This window comes from Gorilla gorilla, chromosome X, assembly GCF_029281585.2.
Source record: "Gorilla gorilla gorilla isolate KB3781 chromosome X, NHGRI_mGorGor1-v2.1_pri, whole genome shotgun sequence".
NCBI lineage: Eukaryota > Metazoa > Chordata > Mammalia > Primates > Hominidae > Gorilla > Gorilla gorilla.
In genome coordinates this window covers 82,179,668-82,206,283 of record NC_073247.2, presented here as the reverse complement: position 1 = coordinate 82,206,283, position 26,616 = coordinate 82,179,668, and the positions used below count along the sequence as shown (strand labels likewise).

General features: G+C 38.9%; 1 protein-coding gene across 1 annotated transcript in view; it reads right to left on the bottom strand.

Moving 5' to 3' along the window:
- KIF4A (kinesin family member 4A) overlaps positions 1-26,616 on the bottom strand; it is a 128,250-nt gene that overhangs the window by 25,334 nt on the left and 76,300 nt on the right. The window contains exons 16-20 of the mRNA XM_019019439.4: positions 20,493-20,596; positions 19,399-19,543; positions 18,537-18,647; positions 8,019-8,102; positions 7,419-7,532 (exon numbers count right to left, since the gene is read on the bottom strand). Of these exons, the coding sequence (XP_018874984.1) occupies positions 7,419-7,532; positions 8,019-8,102; positions 18,537-18,647; positions 19,399-19,543; positions 20,493-20,596 (558 nt within the window). The remainder of the gene's footprint in view (positions 1-7,418; positions 7,533-8,018; positions 8,103-18,536; positions 18,648-19,398; positions 19,544-20,492; positions 20,597-26,616) is intronic.

The following is a 26,616-nucleotide window of genomic DNA, read 5'->3' as shown; positions in this document are numbered from 1 at the left end:
ACAAAGCACCAAAATACATGAAACAAAATCATGTACAAGTAAACAAAGATAATATAAATCATAAAAATGTTCAACTGATCCAAAAAAGGAAAAAGCAGGGAAAAAGAAAATGAAGAACAGATGACACAATAGAAAACAAATAGCAAGATGATAGCTCAAACCTACCTGTATCAATAATCACATTAAATGTAAATGGTCTAAACACCCCAATTAAGTTGCAGAGATTTTCAGATTGGATTAAAAAAGCTAGACATGGCTGGGCACAGTGGCTCACACCTGTAGTCCCAGCACTTTGGGAGGATCACTTCGGGCCCATAGTTCAAGACCAGCCTGAGCAACATAGTGAGACCCTGTCTCTACAAAAAATAGAAAAATTAGCCAGGTATGGTGGTATATGAATGTAGTCTCAGCTAGTCGGGAGACTGAGATGGGAGAATCACTTGAGTCCAGGTATTCGAGGTTACAGTGAACTATGGTCACGCCACTGCACTCCAGCCTGGGTAACAGAGTGAGATCCTGTCTATGGAAAAAAAAAAAAAAGCTAGACCCAAATATATGCTGCCTATAAGAACCACACCTTGGCTGGGTGCGGTAGCTCACACCTGTAATCCCAGCACTTTGGGAGGCTGAGGCAGGTGGATCACTTGACCCCAGGAGTTTGAGACCAGCCTGAGCAACATGTTGAAACCCCATCTCTACAAAAAATACAAAAATTAGCCAGGCGTAGTGGCATGTGCCTGTAATCTGAGCTACTTGGGAGGATGAAGTAGTAGAATCATTTGAGCCCAAGAGGTTAAGGCTACAGTGAGCTGTGACTGTGCTACTGCACTTCAGCCTGGGCGACAGAGCAAGATCTTGTCAAAAAAAAAAAAAGAAAGAAAGAAAGAAAGAAAGAGAAAAGAAAAGAAACACACCTTAAAAATGAAGGCACAAATAGGTTAACATTAAATACACCATGACCAAAAAAAAAAAACAACATACTAACATTAATAAAAAGAAAGTTGGAGGGGCTACAGTAATATCATACAAAGTAGATATTAGAACAAAGAACAAAGAATATTACCAAGAATAAAGAAGTCCATTTCATAATAATACAGGGATCAATTAATCCTAAATGTAGAAATCTAAGGAAAAAATCCATAATTATAGTTGGTGATTTCAATACCTATTTCTCAATAATTGATAGGACGAGTATGCAGAAAATCAGCAAGGACACAATAGATGTTAACAGCACAATCAATCAAATTGACATGATTGACATTTATAGATACTCCATCCAACAACAGCAGAATACCCATTCTTCTCAAGTACACATAGAACATTTACTAAGATTGATCATACTCTGGGCCATAAAATAAGTCTCAATAAGTTCAAAAGGATTCAAGTCATATGAAGTATGTTCTCTGACCATATTAGAATTAAATTGGAAATCAATAACAAAAAGACATTTGGAAAAATCCCCAAACATTTGGAAACTACATAACACTTCTAAATAACCCATGGGTCAAAGAAAAAAATCAATAAGAAAATTAGAATGTATTTTGAATTGAATGAAAGTGAAAATATAACATTATGAAAATTTGTGGGATGTTGTTAAAGGAATACTTAAGGGGAAACTTATAGCACTGAATGCCTATATTAGAAAAGAAAGAAATCAATGACCTTAGCTTCTTCCTTAAGTAAAAAAAGAAGACCAAAATAAATCCAAAGTATGCAGAAGTAAAAAAAAAATAAGATCCAGGAGGCGGAGCTTGCAGTGAGCCAAGATCACGCCACTGCACTCCAGCCTGGGTGACAGAGTGAGACTCCGTCTCAAAATAATAATAATAATTATTATAATTATTATTACTATTATAAGATCAGAGTGGAAATTAATGAATTGGGAGTTGTTTTGAATTTTTTTATTGTGGTAAAATATATATAACATAAAAATTACCATTTTACCCATTATAAGAATGAGTTGGTTCTTTGATAAACCTCTAGTTGGACTGATTGAGAAAAAGGAGAAAACATACAAACAGGAATGAGATAGATGACATCATTACAGATTTTTTAAATTTTAATTTAAAAAAAATAGAGATGTGTTCTTGCTATGTTGCCCAGGCTGGTCTCGAATTCCTGGGCTCAAGTGATCCTCCCATCTCAGCTTCTCTAAGTGCCAATATTACAGGCATAAACAATCGCACCTGGCTGAGATTTTACAGATATTAGAACGATAAGGGAATATGATGAACAACTTTATGCCAATACATTTGACAACTTAGATGAAACAGACAAGTTCTCTGAAACACACAAACTACCAAAGCTTACTCAAGGAGAAACATATAACTTTGAACAATCCTATATCTATTTTTAAAACTTTATTTAACATCCCTCTCCCCAAAAAGCAAAACTAAGCAAGAAACATAAATCTCTCCAGCCACAGATGGCTTTCCTGATGAATTCTATCAAATTTTTAAGAAAGAAACAATATTAATTCTGCACAAAATCTTCCAGACATTTGAAGAGAAACGACTACACTTCCCAGCTCATTCTGAGGCCAGTATTACCTTGATATCAAAACCAGACCAAGGTATTACAAAAAACTACACACCAATATCCCTCATGAACACAGATACAAAAATTTAAACAAGTTTTTTTATGTATTACTGAATTTAATAATACATAAAAAGGATGATATATCATAATTAAATGGAGTTTATCCAAGAAATGCAAGGTTGGAATGGAATATTACACAGCCATAAAAAAAGAACAAAATCACATCCTTTGTAGTAACATGAATGCAACTGGAGGCTATTATCCTAAGAGAATTAATGCAGGAACAGAAAATCAAATACCACACGTTCTCACTTCTAAGTGGGAGCTAAACATTGAGTACACATGGACAGAAAGAAGGGAACAATAGGCACCAGGGCCTACTTGAGGGTGGAGGGTGGGAGGAGGGTGAGGACTGAGAAACTACCTATTGGGTATCATGCTGATTATCTGTGTGACAAAATTATCTGTACACGAAACCCCTGCAACATGCCATTTACCCATGTAAAAACAAACCTGCACATGTAATCCTTGAACCTAGTAAAAGTTGGAAAGAAAAAAAAAAAGAAATGCAAGGTTGGTTCCATATTTGAACATCAATCAAAATAATTCACCAAATCAACTAACTAGAGACAAAAAGTATTTCAAAAAAATTAACTACAGTTAATATACTTAATGGTGAAAGACTGAATGCTTTCCCCCTAAGATCAGGAAGAACAGAAGGATGTCTATTCTCACCACTCCTATTCATCATCATCCTGAAGGTTCTCACCAATGCAATAGGGCAAGTAGGAGAAATGATAGACATACAGATTAGAAAGGAAGAAATAAAATTGTATTTACAGACAGCATGATAGTCTACATAGAAAATCCTAAAAACCTATAAAAGAGCTAGTAGAATAATAAAGGCATGAGATAAAAGTTAATATACAAAAATAAATTGTATTTCTATATATCAGCAATAAACAACTAACTGGATAAACAATTTGGCAGTTTCTTACAAATTAAGCATATACTTATCATATGACCCAGTAGTCCCACTCTTAGGTATTTACCCAAGTGAAATAATTAGTTTACATAGAAACGTGTATGTGTTTTTAACAGCAGCTTTATTCGTAATTGCCAAAACCTAAGGAAAAGAAAAACCTAAGATATCCTTCAACAGGTGAATGGATAAACAAACTGTGGTATATCCATACAATGAAATACTACTCAACAACAACAACAAAAACACGCAAACTACAGATACACAAACAACACAAATTAATCTCGAATTATGCTAAGTGAAGGAAGTCATACTGTATGTTTCTATTTCTATGACACTGATGGAAAGGGAAAACAATAATGACAGAGTACAGATCAGTGTTTGTCAAGGGCCAGGGTTGTGGGAGGAATTGGCTGTAAGAGATATAGGGGAGTTTCTGGGGATAAGAGAACTATTCTGTATCTTGATTGTTGTAGTGGTCACACAACTGTACATGTTGTCAAAACACATAGAACTATACAACAAAAGGGTTTATTTTATTGTATGTCAGTTATGCCTTGACAGAATAAATTAGGGAAAAATCAGTGCCATTTGCCATATAACAGAATAAAAACTGACCAATCAACCAACAGTCAGATCATCTCAACAGAAACAGAAAAAAAAGCTCCTGAAAAAACCCAACATCAATTCGTAATAAAAACTTCGCAAGCTAAAAAAAGGAACTTCTTCAACCTGATAAAAGACATATACCAAAAAATCTATAGCTATTATCATACTTTATGGTGAAAAACTGAATGCTTTCTGCCCAAGATTGGGAACAAAGCAAGGTTGTTGCCTCTCACCTAGTCTATTCAATATTGTACTGGAGGTTCTAGCAAGTGCAATAAGGCAAGACAAAGGTTAAAAAAATAAAAAAGCACAGAACAGAAAAGAAGAAATAAAATTGTCCATATTTGCAGATGACATGATTTTCTAGGTAGAAAATCTTAAGAACTCTACAAAAAAGCTTTGAGAACCAACAAGAATATCTAAACAATTGGAAATGGAAATAAAAATGCCATTTTCAATATCATAAAAATATGAAATACTCAGGGATATGTTTGACAAAAGATGTACAATGCTTGTACACTAACTAAAATGTTGCTGAGAGAAATTAAAAACCTAAATAAAGAGATATACTGCATTCGTGTATCTAAATATTCTTAACATGTTGATTCTCCTTGAATTGATTTATAAATTCTATGCAATCTTAATCCAACTCCCAGCAAGCTGTTTTGTATAAATTGACAAGATAATTCTAAAATGTATATGGAAATGCAAAGGACCCAGTTTTCCCAAAACAATTTTGACAAAGAACAACAACTTTGGAGGACTTACACTGCCTGATTTCAGGATTTCTTAAAAAGCAACTGCATTCAAGACTTTTTGGTATTGGCATAAAAATAGACATATAGATCAATGAAACAATCTGAAATAGATGTATGGATATTTGATTTTGACAAAGGTGTCCAGTCAAAATGAATCAAAGACCTAAATGTAAAGCTTAAAAATATGTAACTTCTAGAAGAAAACTTAGGGGGAAATCTTAGCGACCATGGGTTTGACAAATATATATATTTTTTTGAGACGAAGCCTCACTCTATCACCCAGGTGGAGTGCAGTGGAACGATCTCGGCTCACTGCAACCTCTGCCTCCCCGGTTCAAGCGATTCTTCCACCTCAGCCTCCCGAGTAGCTGGGACTACAGGCATACGCCACCGTGCACAACTAATTTTTTGTATTTTTAGTAGAGACGGGGTTTTGCCATGTTGGCCAGGATGGTCTTGAACTCCTGACCTCAGGTAATCCACCCGCCTTGGCCTCCCAAAGTGCTGGGATTACAGGCATGAGCCACTGAGCCTGGCCAGACAAATATTTCTGTTTTAAAATTTTTTGAGACAGGATCTTGCTGTGTCACCCAGGCTGGAGTGCAGTGGTGCGATCATGGCTTGCTGTAGCCTTGACCTCCCAGTCTCAAGCGATCTTCCCACCTCAGTCTCCCCGGTAGTTGGGGCTACAGGCGTGCGCCACCATGTCTGGTTAATTTTTTTTAAATTTTGTTTTGTAGAGACAAGATCTCACTTTGCTCCCCAGGCTGGTCTTGAACTCCTGGCCTCAAGCAATCCTCCTGCCTCAGCCTCCCAAAGTGCTGGGATTATAGGCATGAGCCACTACACCCAGCCAAGATTTCTTAAGCAAGATATGAAAACTGTTTAAGTATAAAGAAAAAAATATCAATAAATTGGATGGCATTAACATAATAAATGTTTGCTCTTCAAAAGACACTGTTACAAATTGAAAAGGGCAAGCCACAGCCAGGGAGAAAATATTTGTAAAACACAGAAGTCCTCTGTTAAATATATCTAGAATATATAAAGAATTTTAATTCAATAATAAGAAAAAGATAAACAACCCAATTTAAAAATGGGGACAGATTTGAACACATATTTCACAAAAGAAAACATACATATGGCAAATAAGCACATGAAAGGATGTCCAACATCATTAGTCATTACAGAAAAGAAAATTAGAACCACAATGAGGTTCCACTACCCACCCACACAGAATAGCTAAAATTCAAAAGACTGACCATACTAATTATTGGCAAGAATGTGTAGCAACTAGAACCCTTATACATTGCTAGTAGGAATGTAAAATGGTACAACTGCTTTGGAAAACAGTTTGGCAGCCACTTAGAAGTTAAAACATACACCAACCATACAAGAAAGCCATTTTACTCCTAGCTATCTACTCAAAAGAAATTAAAAAAAATCCACACAGGCTTGTGCACAAATGTTCAGTGCAATATTTGTAAGAGCCAAAAACTGGAAACCACTCAAGTATCCATCAACAGATGGATATAAAAACAAATTATGGTATAGCCATACAATGAATGGGATGCCACTCAGCAATAAAAAGGAAAGAAGTTGTATATGATATATGCAATCACATGGGTGAATCTCAAAATAATTGTGAATAAAAGCCAGAAAAAAAATACATAATGTATGATTCCAGATGAAAACAAATCCATAGTGACAGAAAGCAGATTAATGGTTGCCTGGAACCACTGTGGGGATATAAAGAAATATATATGAAATGGGGAGTAGACGGGTAGACCAGGGAGGAGAAGAAGGGATTACAGAGGGATAAGAAGAAGGGATTACAGAGGGATACAAAGAAAGTTTAGGCAATGAAGCACACTGTCATTATCTTGATTATGGTGATGATTTCATGGGTGTATACATGTGTCCAAAACTCATCAAATTGTATACTTTTTTTTTCTTTTTGAGACAGAGTTTCACTGTCACCCAGTTTGGAGTGCAATGGTGCGATCTTGGCTTACTGCAACGTCCGCCTCCCGGGTTCAAACGATTCTCCTCCCTCAGCCTCCCAAGTAGCTGGGATTACAGGCACCTGTCACCACAACCAGCTAATTTTTGTATTTTTAGTAGAGATGAGGTTTCACCATGTTGGTCAGGCTGGTCTCAAACTCCTGACCGCAGGTGATCTGCCCACCTCGGCCTCCCAATGTGCTGGGATTATAGGTGTGAGCCACCATGCCCGGCCAAATTGTGAACTTTAAATATGTACAATTTATAATATGTCAATTCTACTTCAATGAAGCTGTTTAAAAAAGTAACTGAACCTCAATAGGGGCAAAGATAGAAAGAGTTCTATACTCCTGGTCTTTAACAACAGTTCAAAGACATTGCTATCTTTAGGAAATAAGGCTTTCAAGTAGAACTTTAGATTTTGCAGTGTTTGCTTCTAAAAAAAGGAAAAAAAAAAAAAAAGCTATTTCTCCTTTTTTCCTGTTCCCAGTGTCCACAAGAGAAATGGCAGTTCAAGTTGTTCATACCTTCACTCGAGCTGCAGTGCCTTCCATTCCACGGCTCTGAGTCTCTTTCCGCTTATCTGCAACCTCCCGTTGTTTCTGGAGAGCATCCTTGAGACGCTTGTTGGCAGCTGCTGCCTAAATAAAATTGGCACATAGTAATGTTGAATGAATGGTAAAAAAAAAAAAAAAATCCAATTTCTAGCACATTAGTAAAGATAAAAATTCTATGGGTTTGAGTTCCTGTAGGAACCAGGTTTATAAACTTCCATGGACATAACACTGGTGAACAGCTACTGCTTTGGCGCCTAGGGGAGGAACACACTTCAAGGAAGTTCTGCAGACTAAAAGTGTCTAGAAATGTCACATATCAATATCACTTTGTTTTTTCAGGAAAGGCTCAGGTCCAGTTAGGAAAAAATCCTTATTTGAACAGTACCATTTTTCATCAAGTTTTTATCTGCTCACAGTGGCATACAAACAGTGATCACGATTTAGGAATTGCTTGTGAAGATTGGCATCCCTGGTTTCTCAGGACGCTTGCTAGTTTAAAGGATATTACTTTGCAAGCATTTAAGCCTGAAGATGACAATACACTTGACCTAGCAGATTGAATTTTCTTACCTCCTCCGTTTTACGTCTGAGCACATTGGATTGTTTCTGGAAGTTTCTTTCAAGTTTCAGCAGCTCATATTGCCTCTTACGGTCCTGACAAGAAAAAAGTCAGATATTAATTGCTGTTCAGCTAGCTAAAATAAAACCTTATACTATAACTAAGGTGTCTCTCAAGACATCCTTGATTTGTAAGGTTAACTACAATACAGTGAGCTGCCTTCATCTTCTCCTATGAGTCAAAAACTCGTAGTTCTAGAAACCATGTTTGTGTGTAGAGGGGAAGTGGTTTTTCCCTTTGGCTTATTGCTCTGTGGCCAAATTCTTGAGTCTCAGTTATAAATCAACTACTAGAAATAATATCCTAGAATGTGAGGCCTGGAAGGAAGCTTAAAGATCATCTAATGAACAGTCCTTTCCACATAGGTAGTTATTGACAGAGGTGGGATTCAGGTCTCCTGAAAAATAGACCAGTATTCTTTTCCCATCAACCCTACCTGTCCATCCATTACAAAACCCAGGTGGCTGGCAAAAAAGAGAAAGTCTATCACATAGCCAACCACCTATAAAATTAAAGTAACCTGCAGCTAAAAAAAAAAGAGGTTTTTCATTTTTGAAAAAAACAAGGTTAACCTGGGTACACACAGACATAAAGATGGAAACAATAGACATTGGGGGCTCTAAAAGGAGGGAGGGATGGAGAAAGGGGGGCAAGAGCTGAAAAACTTCCTATTGGGTACTATGTTCACTATCTGGGTGATGGGATCAGTAGAAGCCCAAAGCTCAGCATCATACAATATACCCTTGTAACAAACCTGCTCCTGTACCCCCTGAATCTAAAATAAAAATAAAAACAGGTTATTACTAAATGCGCTCTTTCTTCCCAGAGATTAAAGATAAAGAATACCAAGAAATACTATGGGGTATCACCTGCTTCAGCTGAGCTCACAATATTTAACTGCTTTGATTTCTTGGCCATTTCCCTCTTCTAATAATCCATTAAGCTCCTTCTGGCTTCACTTGTTCCTATCCAATCTGGATAGAATGGTCAGCCATTTTTGTTATGTCTTTGCCAGCATACTAGAACAATTCATTTCATTCAACAATATAATATTTACTGTGCCATCAACTACACACTAGGCACTGGGCTAGGTGTCTAGGATACAGAGATAAACATGATATGGTTACTACTCCTACAGAGATTACCACAGAATACAAACAACATGCAATACAATTATAATAAAATATGATGTGTGTTGAAATGAAAAGTCAAGATAATTAAAGAAACACAGCCAGAGGACTAAGCTAGTCCAGTGGAAAGAGAAAAGTCAACAGTCTTCTTAGTACCAGACTTTTTGAAAGAGAGGTCTATGTTTAGTGCTTCCAATTGTCATTACTGGTCACTCCATAATCCCCTTGTAAGTAGTTCCTACCAATTGTCCCGGAATTTCCTACTTCTTAAATTCAGTGGTGTTTTTACAGTCACTATCTTCTTTGGCTTCTGTCCCAGCATCGTTAGCACTACCAATAACTTCCCCATACCATCCTAATTATTTTTCTACCTTACAAATTTCATTGTCTTCTTTTCATTTTCTTATACATGAAATAGATTCTCAGTTGGGCATGGTAGCTCATGCCTGTAATCCCAGCATTTTGAGAGGCTGGGGCGGGTGGATCATCTGAGGTCAGGAGTTCAAGACCAGCCTGGCCAACATGGCGAAACTCTGTCTCTACTAAAAATACAAAAAAAAATTGCCAGGCATGGTGGCATGCGCCTGTAGTCCCAGCTACTCAGGAGGCTTGAACCCAGGAGGCAGATGTTGCAGTGAGCCAAGATGGTGCCATTGTACTCCAGCCTGGATGACAGGGTGAGACCAAAAAAAAAAAAAAAGAGAGATTCTCTTCTTAGCCTTCTTTTTCTATATATTCTCTGTCTCCATTATCTCATTACTCCCAAAGTTTCATTTTTCACCTCTATGCAGACAACTCTCTTTTTGAGACGGAGTCTCACTCTGTCGCCCAGGCTGCAGTGCAGTGGCTCGATCTCTGCTCACTGCAACCTCCACCTCCTGGGTTCAAGCGATTCTCCTGCCTCAGCCTCCTGAGTAGCTGGGATTACAGGCATGTGCCACCATGCCTGGCTAATTTTTTTTTGTATTTTTAGTAGAGATGGGGTTTCAGCATGTTGGTCAGGCTGGTCTCGAACTCCTGACCTCGTGATCCACCCACCTTGGCCTCCCAAAGACAACTCTTAATTGCAAAGTCCAGCTCAACTTCTCCCTTGAACTCCAGGCCAACATTATCCAATATTTTCTAGGTCTCTCCATCCCAAAGATTATTCTCCTAAAACCAACTTTGTCTCTTCAAACTAGCTGTTTCCTCTGACTTTACAGTGACTGAAAAGCCCGCGGTACTTTTTGTTGCCCTACTTCCTTCATTTTTTGAAAGGTAGATTTTGCATTAATTATGATTAAAATCATTCACTAAACATTATTGAGTGCCCACTACTTGCCAGCCACTGTTCTAGCCATTGGAAATGCAGAAGTGAGCAAAACAAAGATCCTTGTCAATGTGGAATATATATTCCTGTAGAATGTAAAGTTGTCATCACTTTATAGAGATATCTCCTTTCTTCTTTTGTTTTTCTTAACAGTTTTATTGAGATATAATTCACATACCATACAATTCACTCATTTAAAGTACATGATTCAATGGCTTTTGGCACATTCACACAGTTGATGTAAACATCACCACAGTTAATTTTAGAACATTTTCATTACCACAAAAAGAAATATACTGTTTAGTGATCACCCTACAACCCCATCACCCCACCCCAAAGCCCTAGAGAACCACCAATCTACTTTTTGTCTCTACAGATTTTAATGTCCTACTCTGGATATTTCATATAAATGGAATCCTATCATACATGGTCTTTTGTGATTGGCTTCTTTCACTAAGCAAAATGCTTTCAAGCCTCATCCATGTTGTAGCATGTATCAGTACTTCATTCCTTTGTATGGCTGAATAATACTCCACTGTACGGATAGACCACATTTTATTTACCCATTCATCAGTTGATGAACATGTTGGGTTTTTCCACTTTTTGGCTATTATGACTACTGCTGCATGAACATCTGGGTACAAGGTTTTGCATATATGACATGTTTTCGTATCTCCTGGGTAGACAAAACTAAGAGTGGAATTGCTGGATCATATGGTACCTCTAGGTTTTTATTTAGCCTTTTGATAAACTGCTAAACTGTTTGCCAAAGCAGCTATACCATTTTCCCATCCTACTGAAAATGTATGAGGCTTTCAGTGTCTCCACATTCTTGCTAAGACTTATCTGTCTTTTTGTTTATAGCCATCCTAGTAGATGTGAAATTGCATCTCATTGTGGTTTTGATTTGTATTTCTCTGATGGCAAATGACATTGAGCACCTTTTCATGTACTTATTGCTTTGCCCATTTTAAAACTGGGTTATATTTTTATTGTTGATTGGTAAGAGTTCTTTTTTTTTTTTTTTTTTTTTTTTGAGATGGAGTCTCACTCTATTGCCCAGGCTGGAGTGCAATGGCACGATCTCGGCTCACCACAACCTCCACCTCCCGGATTCAAGCGATTCTTCTACCTCAGCCTCCCCAGTAGCTGGTATTACAGGCATGTGCCACCACACCCGGCCAATTTTTTTGCATTTTTAGTGGAGACGGGGTTTCTCCGTGTTGGTAAGGCTGGTCTCGAACTCCCGACCTCAGGTGATCCGCCCACCTTGGCCTCCCAAAGTGCTGGGATTACAGGTGTGAGCCACCGTGCCCAGACGGTAAGAGTTCTTTATCTATCTTGGATATAAGACTCTTATCAGCTATATGATTTGCAAATATTTTCCTCCCAATCTATGGACTGGCTATTAACTTTCTTTTTTTTTTTTTGTTAGAGATGGGGTCTTGCTATGTTGCCCAGGGTGGGGTCAATTTCCTGGGCTCAAGCAATCCTTCCACCTTGGCCTCCCAAAGTGTTGAGATTACAGGCATGAGCCACCACGCCTGATCATATTCACTTTCTTGATGGTATTGTTTACAATGCAAAAGCTTTTAATTTTGTCTAATTTAACTCTTTTTTGGTTAGCTGTTTGTACTTTAGGTGTCACATCTAAGAAATCATTGTCTAATCCAAAGTCACAAAGATTAACACCTATGTTTTCTTCTAAGAGATTTATAGTTTTAGCTCATACGTTTAGGTTTTTGATCTGCTTTAATTTTTGTATATGGTATGAGAGCAAGTTTCTTTTTGAGACAGAGTCTCACTCTGTTGCCCAGGCTGGAGTGCAGGGGCGTGATCTCAGCTCACTGCAACCTCTGCCTCCCAGGTTCAAGTGATTCTCCTGCCTCAACTTCCAGAGTAGCTGGGATTACAGGCATGTACGACCATGCCCAGCTAATTTTTTTGTAATTTTAGTAGAGATGGGGTTTCACCATGTTGGCCAGGCGGTCTTGAACTCCTGACCTCAGGTGATCCACCCGCCTCGGCATCCCACAGTGCTGGGACTACAGGCGTGAGCCACTGTGCCTGGCCACAAGTTTCAACTTCATTATTTTGCATATGACTACCCGGTTGTTCTAGGACTATTTGTTGAAAAGACAAAATTGTTTTCCTCATTGAATTGTCTTGGCATTACTGTTGAAAATCAACTGGCCATAAGTGTGTAAGTTTATTTCTGGATTCTCAATCTTATTCCATTGACCTATATGTCTATCTTTACACAGTACCACACAGTCTTGATTAGTGTAGCTTTGTAGAAAGTTTTTAAATCAGTAAATGTGACATTTACAAATTTGTTCTTCTCCTTGATTGCTTTGAATATTCTAGGTCCCTTGCATTTCCATATATATTTTAGAATCAGCTTGTGAGTTTCTATGAAGAAACCAGATGGAATTTCACTGGGATTGTGTTGCATCTGTAAGGCAATCTGAAGGGTATTCCATCTTTAGAATATCAAGTCTTCCTGCCCATGAACATGGGATATCCTTCCATTTATTTAAGTCTTCCTTAATTAAATTCAATGATGTTCAGTAGTTTTCAAGTATACAAGTCTTACACTTCTTTTGCTAAATTTATTCCTAAGTATTTTATTTGTATTGATCCTATTATTAATGGAATTGTTTTCTTTCTTTTTTTCTCTTGAGACAGAGTCTTGCACTGTTGCCTGGGCTGGAGTGGTGCAGTGGCATGATCTTGACTCACTGCAACCTCCACCTCCCGGGTTCAAGTGATTCTCCTGCCTCAGCCTCCTAAGTAGCTGCGATTACAGGTGCCTGTCACCACACCCAGCTAATTTTTTGTATTTTTAGTAGAGACGGAGTTTCACTATGTTGGCCAGGCTGGTCTCAAGCTCCTTACCTTGTGATCTGCCCACCTCGGCCTCCCAAAGTGCTGGGATTACAGGCGTGAGCCACCACACCCAGCTGTGGGATTGTTTTATTAATCTCATTGTCAAATTGTTAATTGCTAGTATATAAATATACTACTGATTTTCTTTTCTTTTCCTTTTGTTTTTTTTTTGTTTGTTTGTTTTTGAGACAGAGTCTTGCTCTGTAGCCCAGGCTGAAGTGCAGTGGCCTGATCTCAGCTCACTGAAACCTCTGCCTCCTGGGTTCAAATGATTCTCGTGCCTCAGCCTCTCAAGTAGTTGGGACTACAGGCATGTGCTACCATGCCTGGCTAATGTTTGTATTTTTAGTAGAGACGGGGTTTCACCGTGTTGGCCAGGCTGGTCTCGAACTCCTGGCCTCAAGTCATATGCCTGCCTTGGCCTCCCAAAGTGCTAGGATTACAGGCTTGAGCCACTGTGCCAGATCACAACTTATTTTCTTATATTGATCTTATATTCTGCAACCTTGCTGAACTCATATATTAATTCTAATAGACTTTTAGTGGATTCTCTAGGATTTTCTATATACAAGATCATGTCATCTATAAACAGAGATAGTCTTGCTTCATCTTTTCCAGTTTAGATGCCATTTATATATTTTTCTTCCCTAAACTTCCTGGTTAGAACCTCCAGGACAATGTTGAATAGATATGGCAAGAGTGGACATCCTTGTCTTGTTCTTGATCTTAGGGGAAAAGTATGCTCTTTTTCACCATTAAGTATGATGTTAGCTGTGGGTTTTTCATACACGCCCTTTATTACGCTGAGGAAGTTCTCTTCTATTCCTAGTTTCTTGAGTGTTTTTATCATGAGTGTTAGATTTTTGTCAAATGCTTTTTCTGTGTCTATTGAGATGATCATGTGGTTCTTGTCCTTTTTCCTACTGATACAGTATATAACATAAATTGATTTCCATATATTAAACAAACTTTGCATTTTTCAGATGGACCTCACTTGGTCATAAGTGTATCATCCTTTTTTTTTTTTGAGACAGTGTCTCACTCTGTTGCCCAGGCTGGAATGCAGTGGCACGGTCTTGGCTCACTGCAGCCTCTTCCTCTTGGGTTCAAGCAATTCTCGTGCCTCAGCCTCCCGAGTAGCTGGGATTACAGGCACATGCCACCATGCTCAGCTAACTTTTTTTTGTATTTTCAGTAGAGACAGGGTTTTGCCATGTTGGCCAGGCTGGTCTCAAAACTTCTGACCTCAAGTGATCTGCCCATCTCGGCTTTCCAAAGTGCTGAGATTACAGGTGTGAGTCACCACGCCCAGCCTATCATCCTTTTTAAATGTTGATGGATTTAGTTTGCTAGAATTTTGTTGAGGATTTTCATGCCTATATTAAGATATATTGGTCTGTAGTATTCTTTTCTTGTGATGTCTTTGGTTTTGGTATCAGGGAACACAAACCTCATGGAATGAGTTGGGAAGTGTTTCCACTGCTTCTAGTTTTCAGAAGAGTTTCTGAGAAATGGGTATTTCTGTCTTTTTTTTTTTTTTTTCTGAGACAGAATCTCACTCTATCGCCCAGGCTGGAGTGCAGCGGTGTGATCTTGGCTCACCGCAACCTTCGCCACCTGGGTTCAAGCAATTCTTGTGTCTCAGCCTCCCAAGTAGCTGGGATTACAAGTGTGTGTCACCACACCCAAATAATTTTTGTACTTTTAGTAGAGACAGGGTTTCACCATGTTGGCCAGGCTGGTCTCGAATTCCTGACCTCAGGTGATCTGCCTGCCTTGGCCTCCAAAAGTGCTGGGATTACAGGCATGAGCCACAGCACCTGGCCAAGAAATGGGTATTTTTTCTTAAAATGTTTGATAGAACTCACCAGTGAAGCCATCTGTGCCTGGACTTTTCTTTGTGGGAAGTTTTTAAACTACTAATTTAACTTCTTGTCATGGGTCTATACAGATTTTCTATTTCTTCTTGAGTCAGTTTTGGTAGTTTTTGTCTTTCCAGGCATTTGTCTACTTAATCTAGGCTATCTAATTTGTTGGCATACAGTTGTTAATAGTAATTCCTTATAATCCTTTCCTTCCGGCCAGACTAGTAGTGATATTCCCTCTTTCATTCCTAACTTTAGTAATTTAAATTTTCTTTCTTTTTTTTCTTTTTTCTTTTCTTTTTTTTTTTTTTTGAGATGGAGTCTCGCTCTGTTGCCCAGGCTGGAGTGCGGTGGTGCGATCTCTGCTCACTGCAAGCTCCGCCTTCTGGGTTCACACCATTCTCCTCCCTCAGCCTCCTGAGTAGCTGGGACTACAGGCACCCACCACTACACCTGGCTAATTTTTTTTTTTGTTTGTATTTTTAGTAGAGATGGGGTTTCACCGTGTTAGCCAGGATGGTCTCGATCTCCTGACCTTGTGATCTGCCTGCCTCGGCCTCCCAAAGTGCTGGGATTACAGGTGTGAGCCACCGCGCCTGGCCTCTTTTTTTTCTTATTAAGGCTATCTGAAGGTTTGTCAGTATTTGTTGATCATTTCAAAAAACCAACTTTTGGTTTCAATGATTTTCCCCGTTTTTTTCTATTTCATATTTCATTAATTTCTACTTTAATCCTTTTTTTTTTTTTTTTTTTTTTTGAGACAGCTTCACTTTTGTTGCCCAGGCTGGAGTGCAATGGTGCGATCTCGGCTCACTGCAACCTCCACCTCCCGGGTTCAAGCGATTCTCCTACCTCAGCCTCCCAAGTAGCTGGGACTACAGGCATGCACCACCATGCCCAGCTAATTTTGTATTTTTGGTAGAGAGAGGGTTTCTCCATGTTACTCAGGCTGGTCTCGAACTCCCGACCTCAGGTGATCTGCTCACCTTGGCCTCCCAAAATGCTGGGATTTCAGGCTTGAGCCACCGCGCCCAGCCTATTTCTACTCTAATCTTTTAATGTTTCCTTTCATCTACTAGCTTTGGGTTTAGTTTGCTCTCTTTTTTTCAGTGTTTTAAAGTAGAAGGCTAGGTTATTGGTTTAAGATCTTTCTTCAATCAAAAAAAACTGAGATGCAGTCTCACAATTTTGCCCAGGCTGGTCTTGAACTCCTGGGGTCAAGTGATCCTTCCACCTCAGCCTCCCAAGTAGCTGGGGCTACAGAAGCCTTTCTGCATTTTTTAATATAGGCATTTACAACTATAAAATTCCCTCCAAACACTGTTTTAGCTGTATCCCATAAGTTTTGGTATGTTGTATCTTTGTTTTTATTAATCTCAAAGTATTTTTTAATTTCCCTATGACTTCCTTTTAGACCCATTATTTATTTAGGATTATGTTAATTTCTTCATATTTGTGAATTTCCTAAATTTATTTTTGTTACTGATTTTTAATTTCATTCCACTGTGGTTAGAGAACAGATTTTGTATTATTTTCAATACTTTTTCTTTGAGACGGAGTCTTGCTCTGTTGCACAGGCTGGAGTGCAGTGGCACGATCTCAGCTCACTGCAACCTCCATCTCCCAAGTTCAAGCGATTCTCCTGCCTCAGCCTCCTGAATACTGGAGATCACAGATGTGCCACCATGCCCGGCTAATTTTTGTATTTTTAATAGACACGGGGTTTCATCATGTTGGCCAGACTGGTCTTGAACTCCTGACATCAGGTGATCTGCCCACCTCGGCCTCCCAAAGTGTTGGGATTACAGGAGTGAGCCACCATGCATGGCCTGTTTCAATACTTTTAAATTTATTGAGGCATAAAAGGTCTAGCATATGGTCTATCCTGGAGAATGTTTCATGTGCACCTAGGAAGACTGTATATCCTGCTGTTGTTGGTTGGCGTAGTCTATAGATTCTGTTAGGTATAGTGTGTAATCTAGCATATTACATAAACTTATAGACCAATATCTCTTATGAGTGTAGATATGAAAATGCTAGGTATTATATTGTTGAAGTCTTCAATATCCTTGCTGATCTTGTGCCTATTGTTCTATCCATTATTAAAGTAGGGGCTGGGTTCAGTGGCTCATGCCTGTAATACCAGCACTTCAGGAGGCCGAGGTGAGAGGACTGCTTGAGCCCAGGAGTTCGAGACCAGTCTGGGCAACATAGTGAGATTCCATCTCTACAAAAAATAAAAAATTTGCCAGGTGTGATGGTGTACAGCTGTAGTTCTAGCTACTCAGGAGGCTGAGGTGGGAGGATTGCTTGAGACCAGGAGTTTGAGGCTACAGTGAGCTATGATTGCACCACTGTACTCCAGCCTGGGCAACAGAACAAGACCCCATACCTAAAAAAGAAAGAAAATAAAGAGGTGGATTGAAGTCTCCAAATATTTATTACTGTTGATTTGTCTATTTCTCTCTCCATTTCTGTCAGTGTTTGCTTCATATATTCTGGGGGCTCTGTTGTCAGATGTATATTCAGGCCCTTATAATTCTTCTGGATTATACAATATCTTCTTGTGTTCTGGCCTCTGTTTCTCAATATTACAGTTTGCTCTATACATTATTCCCAGATATATCTTTCTAAAGCAGTATTTTGTTGATACCACTTTCTAAAAACCCTTAAAAATCTTTATGCTACTAACAAAATGAGTTCAAACTTCTTGGATCTTTAATAATCCAGCTTTGACTTGCCTTTCCAATGGAATGGTCCACTACTATACTTCACCCCAGTTGGACCACTTGCCATTCCTTGAATGTGTCTACAAAGTTGTCATCTCTATTTCTTTGATCTATCTATCTGGAATGCTTGTACTTATCTCTATCATAACCCTTCCTATTATTCAGGGCCTATTCAACCATCATCTTTTCACTCCAACTGCAAATTTGCTTTCTTTTCTCTTAGTTACTTTGTTATTTTATTCTTACAGCCCAAATCTCTTTCTTCCTTGTATTTGAGAAATCCATGCTTATATCTTACCATCTCCTTTAGGTAAGACATTCTTCAAGGGCAGAGCTTATATACTACTAATTTTTCTATTTCTAATAGTGCCTAGTAGATAGTACCTTGCACATAATAGACATAGTAGACATTTAATACAAAGTTGTTAAATTCATGAAAATGTCACATTTTTGGAGACACGAGGTGTTTGAAGAGAAGCATTAAAATTGTTAGTCAGCTCAGAGAAGGGTTTATTACCTAGGCCTTCAAGAAGTTTTAGTTACTTACTCGTTCTTTTAACTGTATTACTTCTTTGTCTTTTTTCTGCTTCCACTGTCTAAACTTCTCAGCATCTTCTTTCATTTGACGCATTAACTGTACCCGCTGGTTTTTCATCATCTGTAAAAACAAAAACCAGCAAAAGTATTAGTCATCTGCACTTTATTCTAGGCTGGTGCAGATGGATAGACTTACCATTAAGAAGAGAGAAAAGCCAGAACGAGGCTGGGAAAGCAGTCCCCAACAGATTCCCTGATTAGGCTTACAATACCCCTTGCTATGCTTGCACAGGGTTTCCAAGTACAGACTATACAAGTGAACACTGAGAAGAAATTAAATAAAAATGTACCTACAAGCTAAATCCAGCCCTAAATTCACTGTATACAAATGAAATTTCAAGGAAACATCTACTAAGCCTCCAGGACAAATCCACCTAGTAACCATTGTATTCTAAAGGTTTCAGTACAAGTAGCCTGTAACCACCACTTTGTTGGTGCCACAAGTTGAACATTCAATAACTGAGAATTTTCTCTAGGTGTCTGTCATCTTGTTACTACTTTACGAAATTATGCTGCATGATCATGGAAGGTGATCAGGATATAACCTACTAAGTATGGAGATGTCTTTGTTCTTTGGTTTCAGAGATTCTAACATTAAATTTTGAATGTCAAAGCAACATTTTATTAAGCAGATCCTAAATGACCACTAGCGCAATGTTCTGCAAAAGGGACATTTGTGGAGATTCACACACTTGAAATGATTGCTCTGCCTGCTATTTTCTCACCTGAAAACACCTCTAGTATATTTCTAAATGGAATACCTATGTTTGTAAATTCCAATGGGGGTAAATGCAAGGATGAGAATTTATTACCCGTATCTCCTGGTTCAGTTTGGAGACAGTACGCTCTGTGGATTCCTTTAGTTTCAGAAGTTTGGACTGCTCATTCAGTTTCTTCTTCAGATCAGCAATTTGACCCTCCAGCTCCTGGAGACGTTTGCGGCGGCGCTCACTCAACCTAAACACAGATGCTGTAGAAGTGAGGACTACCAGCAGCAAAGCCTGACTTCAAAAGACATAATACTAGACTCCCAGAGTTACAACACTGACATATATAAAATAGGTGACTAGTCACATAGCCATCTTAAAAAAAGAATACCACCCAAACAACCAAACCTGTCTCAATAATAGGAGCTTAATACAAAGAGTAAGACAACTTTTAGTACACAGCAATGCAACTGCCTCAATATACGCCGCCCCTTTTGCGTCAAAATGGTTCTTTGAAGGCATTTCACTTCACTTTAGCTATGAAGAATAATTCTGATGATTATTATACAAGTCTGAGATAGAAAGTAAACATTCAGCATAACTTTTACAAACATGAGCTTTAGACTCAACTGAGAGATAAAACGGAGTCACTGAGTAAAAAGAAGGTAGGATAGCCCATACGGCAGAGGTCTGAAGGAGAGTAGGATGTTATGGTTATCTGCTTTGGTTTTATTCTTAACTGGTAAGAGATGGCTAGACTGATTTTTTAAATCACTAGCCTGGACATTAATTCCATTCACAAGCTAATTTACCATTAGTGCAGGGACAAAGAAACTGCTGTTATCTAGTAAGTGTGATAATCTTTCAAAAGCCAGCTCAAATGCTAACTTTTTACAAAGCCTTCCTTGATCATGGTAGCCTGAATTGATATTTCTCGCCTCTGAACTCTTAACACAATTACTGCCTAAGAAATTTATTTGGCTACTAATCATGTGCTGTGTTATGACATTCTTTTACTGTCAACTTGAGACGCTATTTAAAATTGCAATTATTTAACCATTTTTTGTGTTTAGGTTTCCTCTTCATAATTAGGTTTAAATCTTTAGGGGCAGTAAATGGGACTTCTACTTCTCTATTTCTTGCAAAGCTCCTCACACATAGTAGGGACTTGAAATAACACTTATTAACTTTATTCTTACTTGGCTTGGTTGGCATCCTTCTTTGCTGTCTGAAGTTCAAGAACCAATTCTTCCTTTTCCTTTTGCAGATTGATGACTTCTAATTCTAGCTCTTTTATGTTATCCTAGAAAGGTTATAGGTCAAAGAGAAAGAAGACATTATATGGCACAGGAAGAAAAATCACTTCAGCATTCCATGTCTCAAGGAACTATGCATTAATTTTTACCACTTCAATTGCACGCTGAAAACATTTATTCTTGATTTGATGGAGATTAAAATTATGTAGTAGGAAATGTTTGGAATCTGAGGGTCTGGGTTTTAATCTTGACTGCCACGCTTACTATATAAGTATCTTTAAGGAAAGTCACTTCATCTTTTAGTTTTGGTTTCTGTTCAGAAAAGAGTTTGTGTGTGTGTCTGTGTGTGTGTATGTGTGTGTGTGTGTGTGTATGTATATGTATGTGTGTGTATATATACATATATATATATATATATATATATATGTTGCCCAGGTGGGTCTTGAACTCCTGGGCTCAAGTGATCCTCCTGCCTCTGCCTCCCAAAGTGCTAGGATTACAGGTGTGTGCCACCACATCTGGCTCTTCATTTGCTTATTTTCTTTCTTTTTTTCTTTTCTTTTCCCTCCCTCCCTCCTTCCCTTCTTCCTTCTTCCTTTCCTTTCCCTCCCTCCCTCTTCTCCCCCTCCTTCTCTGTCTGTCTCTTTCTTTCTTTTGAGACAGAGTCTCACTCTTACCTAGGCTGGAGTACAGAGGCATGATCATGGTTCACTGCAGCCTTTATCTCCCGGGCTCAAGTGATCCTCCCACCTTAGCCTCCTGAGTAGCAAGGACTACAGGAGTCTGCCACCAACTTGGCTAATTTTTGTATTTTTTTGTAGTGATGGGGTTTCGCCATGTTGCCCAGGCTGGTCTTAAACTCCTGGGCTCAAGCGATCCTCCCACCTTGGCCTCCTTAAAGTGCTAGGATTATAGGCGTGAGCCATGGCACCCAGCCCCATAAATCTTAACTGTGAGTATGACTATATGCTGAGTCCTATGAGTCCTCCTAGTGAATCATTTGATCTAGGGGAGCTCTTGGGGACTCCCAAAGGTTTCCCTATCTATGTCAATAATTAATAATAACACCTACCTCACAGGGTTGTTGGGAAGATCAAATAAGATAAAAAGGTAGACATTTTGTAAACTGTAAAGAGGTGCACAAATATTCTTATATTCAGAACTTTCAAACTTATCTACTCAATAACAACTGCAGTTCTGCATGCATTTAGAAAACGAAGTCTAGAAACTGAAGTTTGACAGTGGAAAACCCAAATTCCATCCTATTCTCATAACCAAAAAAGATTGGAGAAAACTGACTGGATGAGTAGTTGGCAGCCAAGAAGATTATATGCACGCCCTAGACCAGTATTAGACTGACACAAAGAAGCAGAGGCAGATTAGGTGGGGCTATATCAGAGAAGCTTTCTAAATAGCCTAGAGCTGTTTTCCAAGCAATGTACTCAGTCACTTCAGTATAACCAATGAAAATCAATGTTTATAGTTACCTTGCTTTTTTTTTTTTTTTTTTTTTTGAGACAGAGTCTTGCTCTGTCACATAGGCTGGAGTGCAGTGGTGTGATCTCGGCTTACTGCAACCTCTGTCTCCCAGGTTCAAAAGATTCTTGTGCCCCAGTCTCCCAAGTAGCTGAGATTACAGGCGCCTGCCACCACACTTGGCTAATTTTTGTATTTTTAGTAGAGACAGGGTTTCACCATGTTGGCCAGGCTGGTCTCGAACTCCTGAGGTTAAGTGATCCACCTCCCTTGGCCTCCCAAAGTATTGGGATTATAGGCATGAGCCACCACGCCCAAACTACCCTGCATATTTAAAACCACTAATAACATGGGTGTGTATGTATGTATGTGTATATTCATATATTCTTTATTTGATATATTCTACATTTATTCTATATTCTATACATATAGAATATATATGATATATTCTATATTACATATATTCTATATATATATAGAATATATATCATATATTCTATATATATAGAATATATATCATATATTCTATATTACATATATTCTATATTTATCTATACTTATAGAAAAATATATTCTATATTTTTACTTATAGAAGTAACATATAAATATATTTATATAAAAAAATAGATAATACTTGTAAAGGTCAAGTCTCCTTGACTGCCTCAACCCTGCCAAAATTCCAGTCTCCCTCCAGAAGTAAGCACTGTTATCAGCTTGATGCATACCTTCCATTTTTTGTAGACATTTACATAGTCAAATATTACATATCTAGACATTTACAGTCATATGTCACTTAATAACAGGAATACATTCTGAGAAACGCATTGTTAAGCAATTTCATCATTGTGTGAACATGATAGTGTGCACTTATACAAATCTATATAGTGTAGCCTACCATACACCCAGGCTATATGGTATAGCCTATTGCTCCTAGGCTATAAAACTGTATATCATGTGACTGTACATCATGTGACTGTACTGAATACTGTGGGCGATTATAACATAATGGTATTTTGTATCTAAACATAATGGTACAGTAGAAATACAGTATTATAATCTTATGGGACTATCGTTGTATCCATGGTCTGTCATTGACTGAAATGTCATTATTTGGTGCATGATTATATATTAAACAAATGTATTATATATTACATATCACATAATATCCATTACTAGAATACATAATTGATGTAAGTATATAGTATATACACACACACACGTGTGTGTTTATACCAAATAAAATGTGTTAAACATAGAATTTTATATATATATATGTTATTCTGTAACTTGCCATTTTTAACTTAATTAGTCATGGAGATTTATTTATATCAGCATATACATATCTGCCTCATTTTTTTCCATAATGAAATATTCTGCTACATGATTTCTGTGCACATGTGCAAGGTTTTACTAGGGTAGAGAGAAGTGGGAATTACAGAGTCATGAGGATATACATTTTCATTTTTTATAGATACTGCCAAATTATCATCCAAAGGGGCTATTCCACTCTTACCAGCTATGTATGAGAGTACTTTGCTTGCACCCTTGTCAACATTTGATATTGCTACACCTAAAAACTGTTACCAATCTGATAGATGAAAAATAGTTTCTAGGGGGTGGAGCCAAGATGGCTGAATAGGAACAGCTCCAGTCTACAGCTCCCAGCATGAGCAATGCAGAAGACAAATGATTTCTGCATTTCCAACTGAGGTACCAGGTTCGTCTCACTGGGGATTGTCAGAGAGTGGGTGCAGGACAGCGCGTGCAGCGCACCAAGCGTGAGCCGAAGCAGGGCGAGGCATCGCCTCACCCGGGAAGCGGAAGGGGTCACAGAATTCCCCTTCCTAGCCAAGGAAAGGGGTGACTGACGGCACCTGGAAAATCGGGTCACTCCGACCCTAATACTGCGCTTTTCCAACGGTCTTAGCAAATGGCACACCAGAAGATTGTATCCCACACCTGGCTCAGAGGGTCCTACACCCATGGAGCTTCGCTTATTCCTAGCACAGCAGTCTGAGATCAAACTGCAAGGCAGCAATGAGGCTGTGGGAGGGGCGCCCACCATTGCCTAGGCTTGAGTAGGTAAACAAAGAGGCTGGGAAGCTCGAACTGGGTGGAGCCCACCGCAGCTCAAGGACACCTGCCTGCCTCTGTAGACTCCACCTCTGGGGGCAGGGCATAGTCAAACAAAAGGCAGTAGAAACGCCTGCAGACTTAAATGTCCCTGTCTGACAACTTTGAAGAGACTAGTGGTTCTCCCAGCACACAGCTGAATATCTGAGAACGAAAAGACTGCCTCCTCAAGTGGGCCCCTGACTCCTGAGTAGCCTAACTGGGAGGCACCCCCCAGGAGGGGCAGACTGACACCTCACACGGCCGGGTACTCCTCTGAGACAAAATTTCCAGAGGAACGATCAGGCAGCGACATTTGGTGTCCACCAATATCCCCTGTTCTGCAGCCTCCGCTGCTGATACCCAGGCAAACAGGGTCTGGAGTGGACCTCCGGCAAACTCCAACATACCTGCAGCTAAGGGTCTTGACTGTTACAAGGAAAACTAACAAACAGAAAAGACATCCACACCAAAACCCCATCTGTAGGTCACCATCATCAAAGACCAAAGGTAGATAAAAACCACAAAGGTGGGGAAAAAACAGAGCAGAAAAACTGAAAATTCTAACAATCAGAGCACCTCTCCTCCTCCAAAGGAACGCAGTTCCTCACCAGCAACGGAACAAAGCTGGACGGAGAATGACTTTGACAAGATGAGAGAAGAAGGCTTCAGACGATCAAAGTACTCCAAGCTAAAGGAGGAAGTTCGAACACATGACAAAGAAGTTAAAAACCTTGAAAAAAGATTAGACAAATGGCTAACTAGAATAACCAATGCAGAGAAGTCCTTCAAGGACCTGATGGAGCTGAAAACCACAGCACGAGAACTACGTGACAAATGCACAAGCCTCAGTAGCCGATGTGATCAACTTGAAGAAAGGGTATGAGTGATGGAAGATCAAATGAATGAAATGAAGCGAGAAGAGAAGTATAGAGAAAAAAGAATAAAAAGAAATGAACAAAGCCTCCAAGAAATATGGGACTATGTGAAAAGACCAAATCTATATCTGATTGGTGTACCTGAAAGTGACGGGGAGAATGGAACCAAGTTGGAAAACACTCTGCAGGATATTATCCAGGAGAACTTCCCCAATCTAGCAAGGCAGGCCAGCATTCAGATTCAGGAAATACAGAGAACGCCACAAAGATACTCCTCGAGAAGAGCAACTCCAAGACACATAATTGTCAGATTCACCAAAGTTGAAATGAAGGAAAAAATGTTAAGGGCAGCCAGAGAGAAAGGTCGGGTTACCCACAAAGGGAAGCCCATCAGATTAACAGCTGATCTCTTGGCAGAAATTCTACAAGCCAGAAGAGAGTGGGGGCCAATATTCAACATTCTTAAAGAAAAGAATTTTCAACACAGAATTTCATATCCAGTCAAACTAAGCTTCATAAGTGAAGAAGAAATAAAATCCTTCGCAGACAAGCAAATGCTGAGATTTTGTCACCACCAGGCCTGCCCTAAAAGAGCTCCTGAAGGAAGCACTAAACATGGAAAGGAACAACTGGGACCAGCCACTGCAAAAACACGCCAAATTGTAAAGACCATCGAGACCAGGAAGAAACTGCATCAACTAACGAGCAAAATAACCAGCTAACATCATAATGACAGGATCAAATTCACACATAACAATATTAACCTTAAATGTTAATGGGCTAAATGCTCCAATTAAAAGACACAGACTGGCAAGTTGGATAAAGAGTCAAGACCCATCAGTGTGCTGTATTCAGGAAACCCATCTCACGTGCAGAGACACACATAGGCTCAAAATAAAGGGATGGAGGAAGATCTACCAAGCAAATGGAAAACAAAAAAAAGGCAGGGGTTGCAATCCTAGTCTTGAATAAAACAGACTTTAAACCAACAAAGATCAAAAGAGACAAGGAAGGCCATTAAATAATGGTAAAGGGATCAATTCAACAAGAAGAGCTAACTATCCTAAATATATATGCACCCAATACAGGAGCACCCAGATTCATAAAGTAAGTCCTTAGAGACCTACAAAGAGACTTAGACTCCCACACAATAATAATGGGAGACTTTAACACCTCACTGTCAACATTAGACAGATCAATGAGACAGAAAGTTAACAAGGATATCCAGGAATTGAACTCAGCTCTGCACCAAGCGGACCTAATAGACATCTACAGAACTCTCCACCCCAAATCAACAGAATATACATTCTTTTCAGCACCACACCACACCTATTCCAAAACTGACCACATAGTTGGAAGTAAAGCACTCCTCAGCAAATGTAAAAGAACAGAAATTATAACAAACTGTCTCTCAGACCACAGTGCAATCAAATTAGAACTCAGGATTAAGAAACTCAAAACCGCTCAACTACATGGAAACTGAACAACCTGCTCCTGAATGACTGACTACTGGGTACATAACAAAATGAAGGCAGAAATAAAGACGTTCTTTGAAACCAATGAGAACAAAGACACAACATACCAGAATTTCTGGGACACAT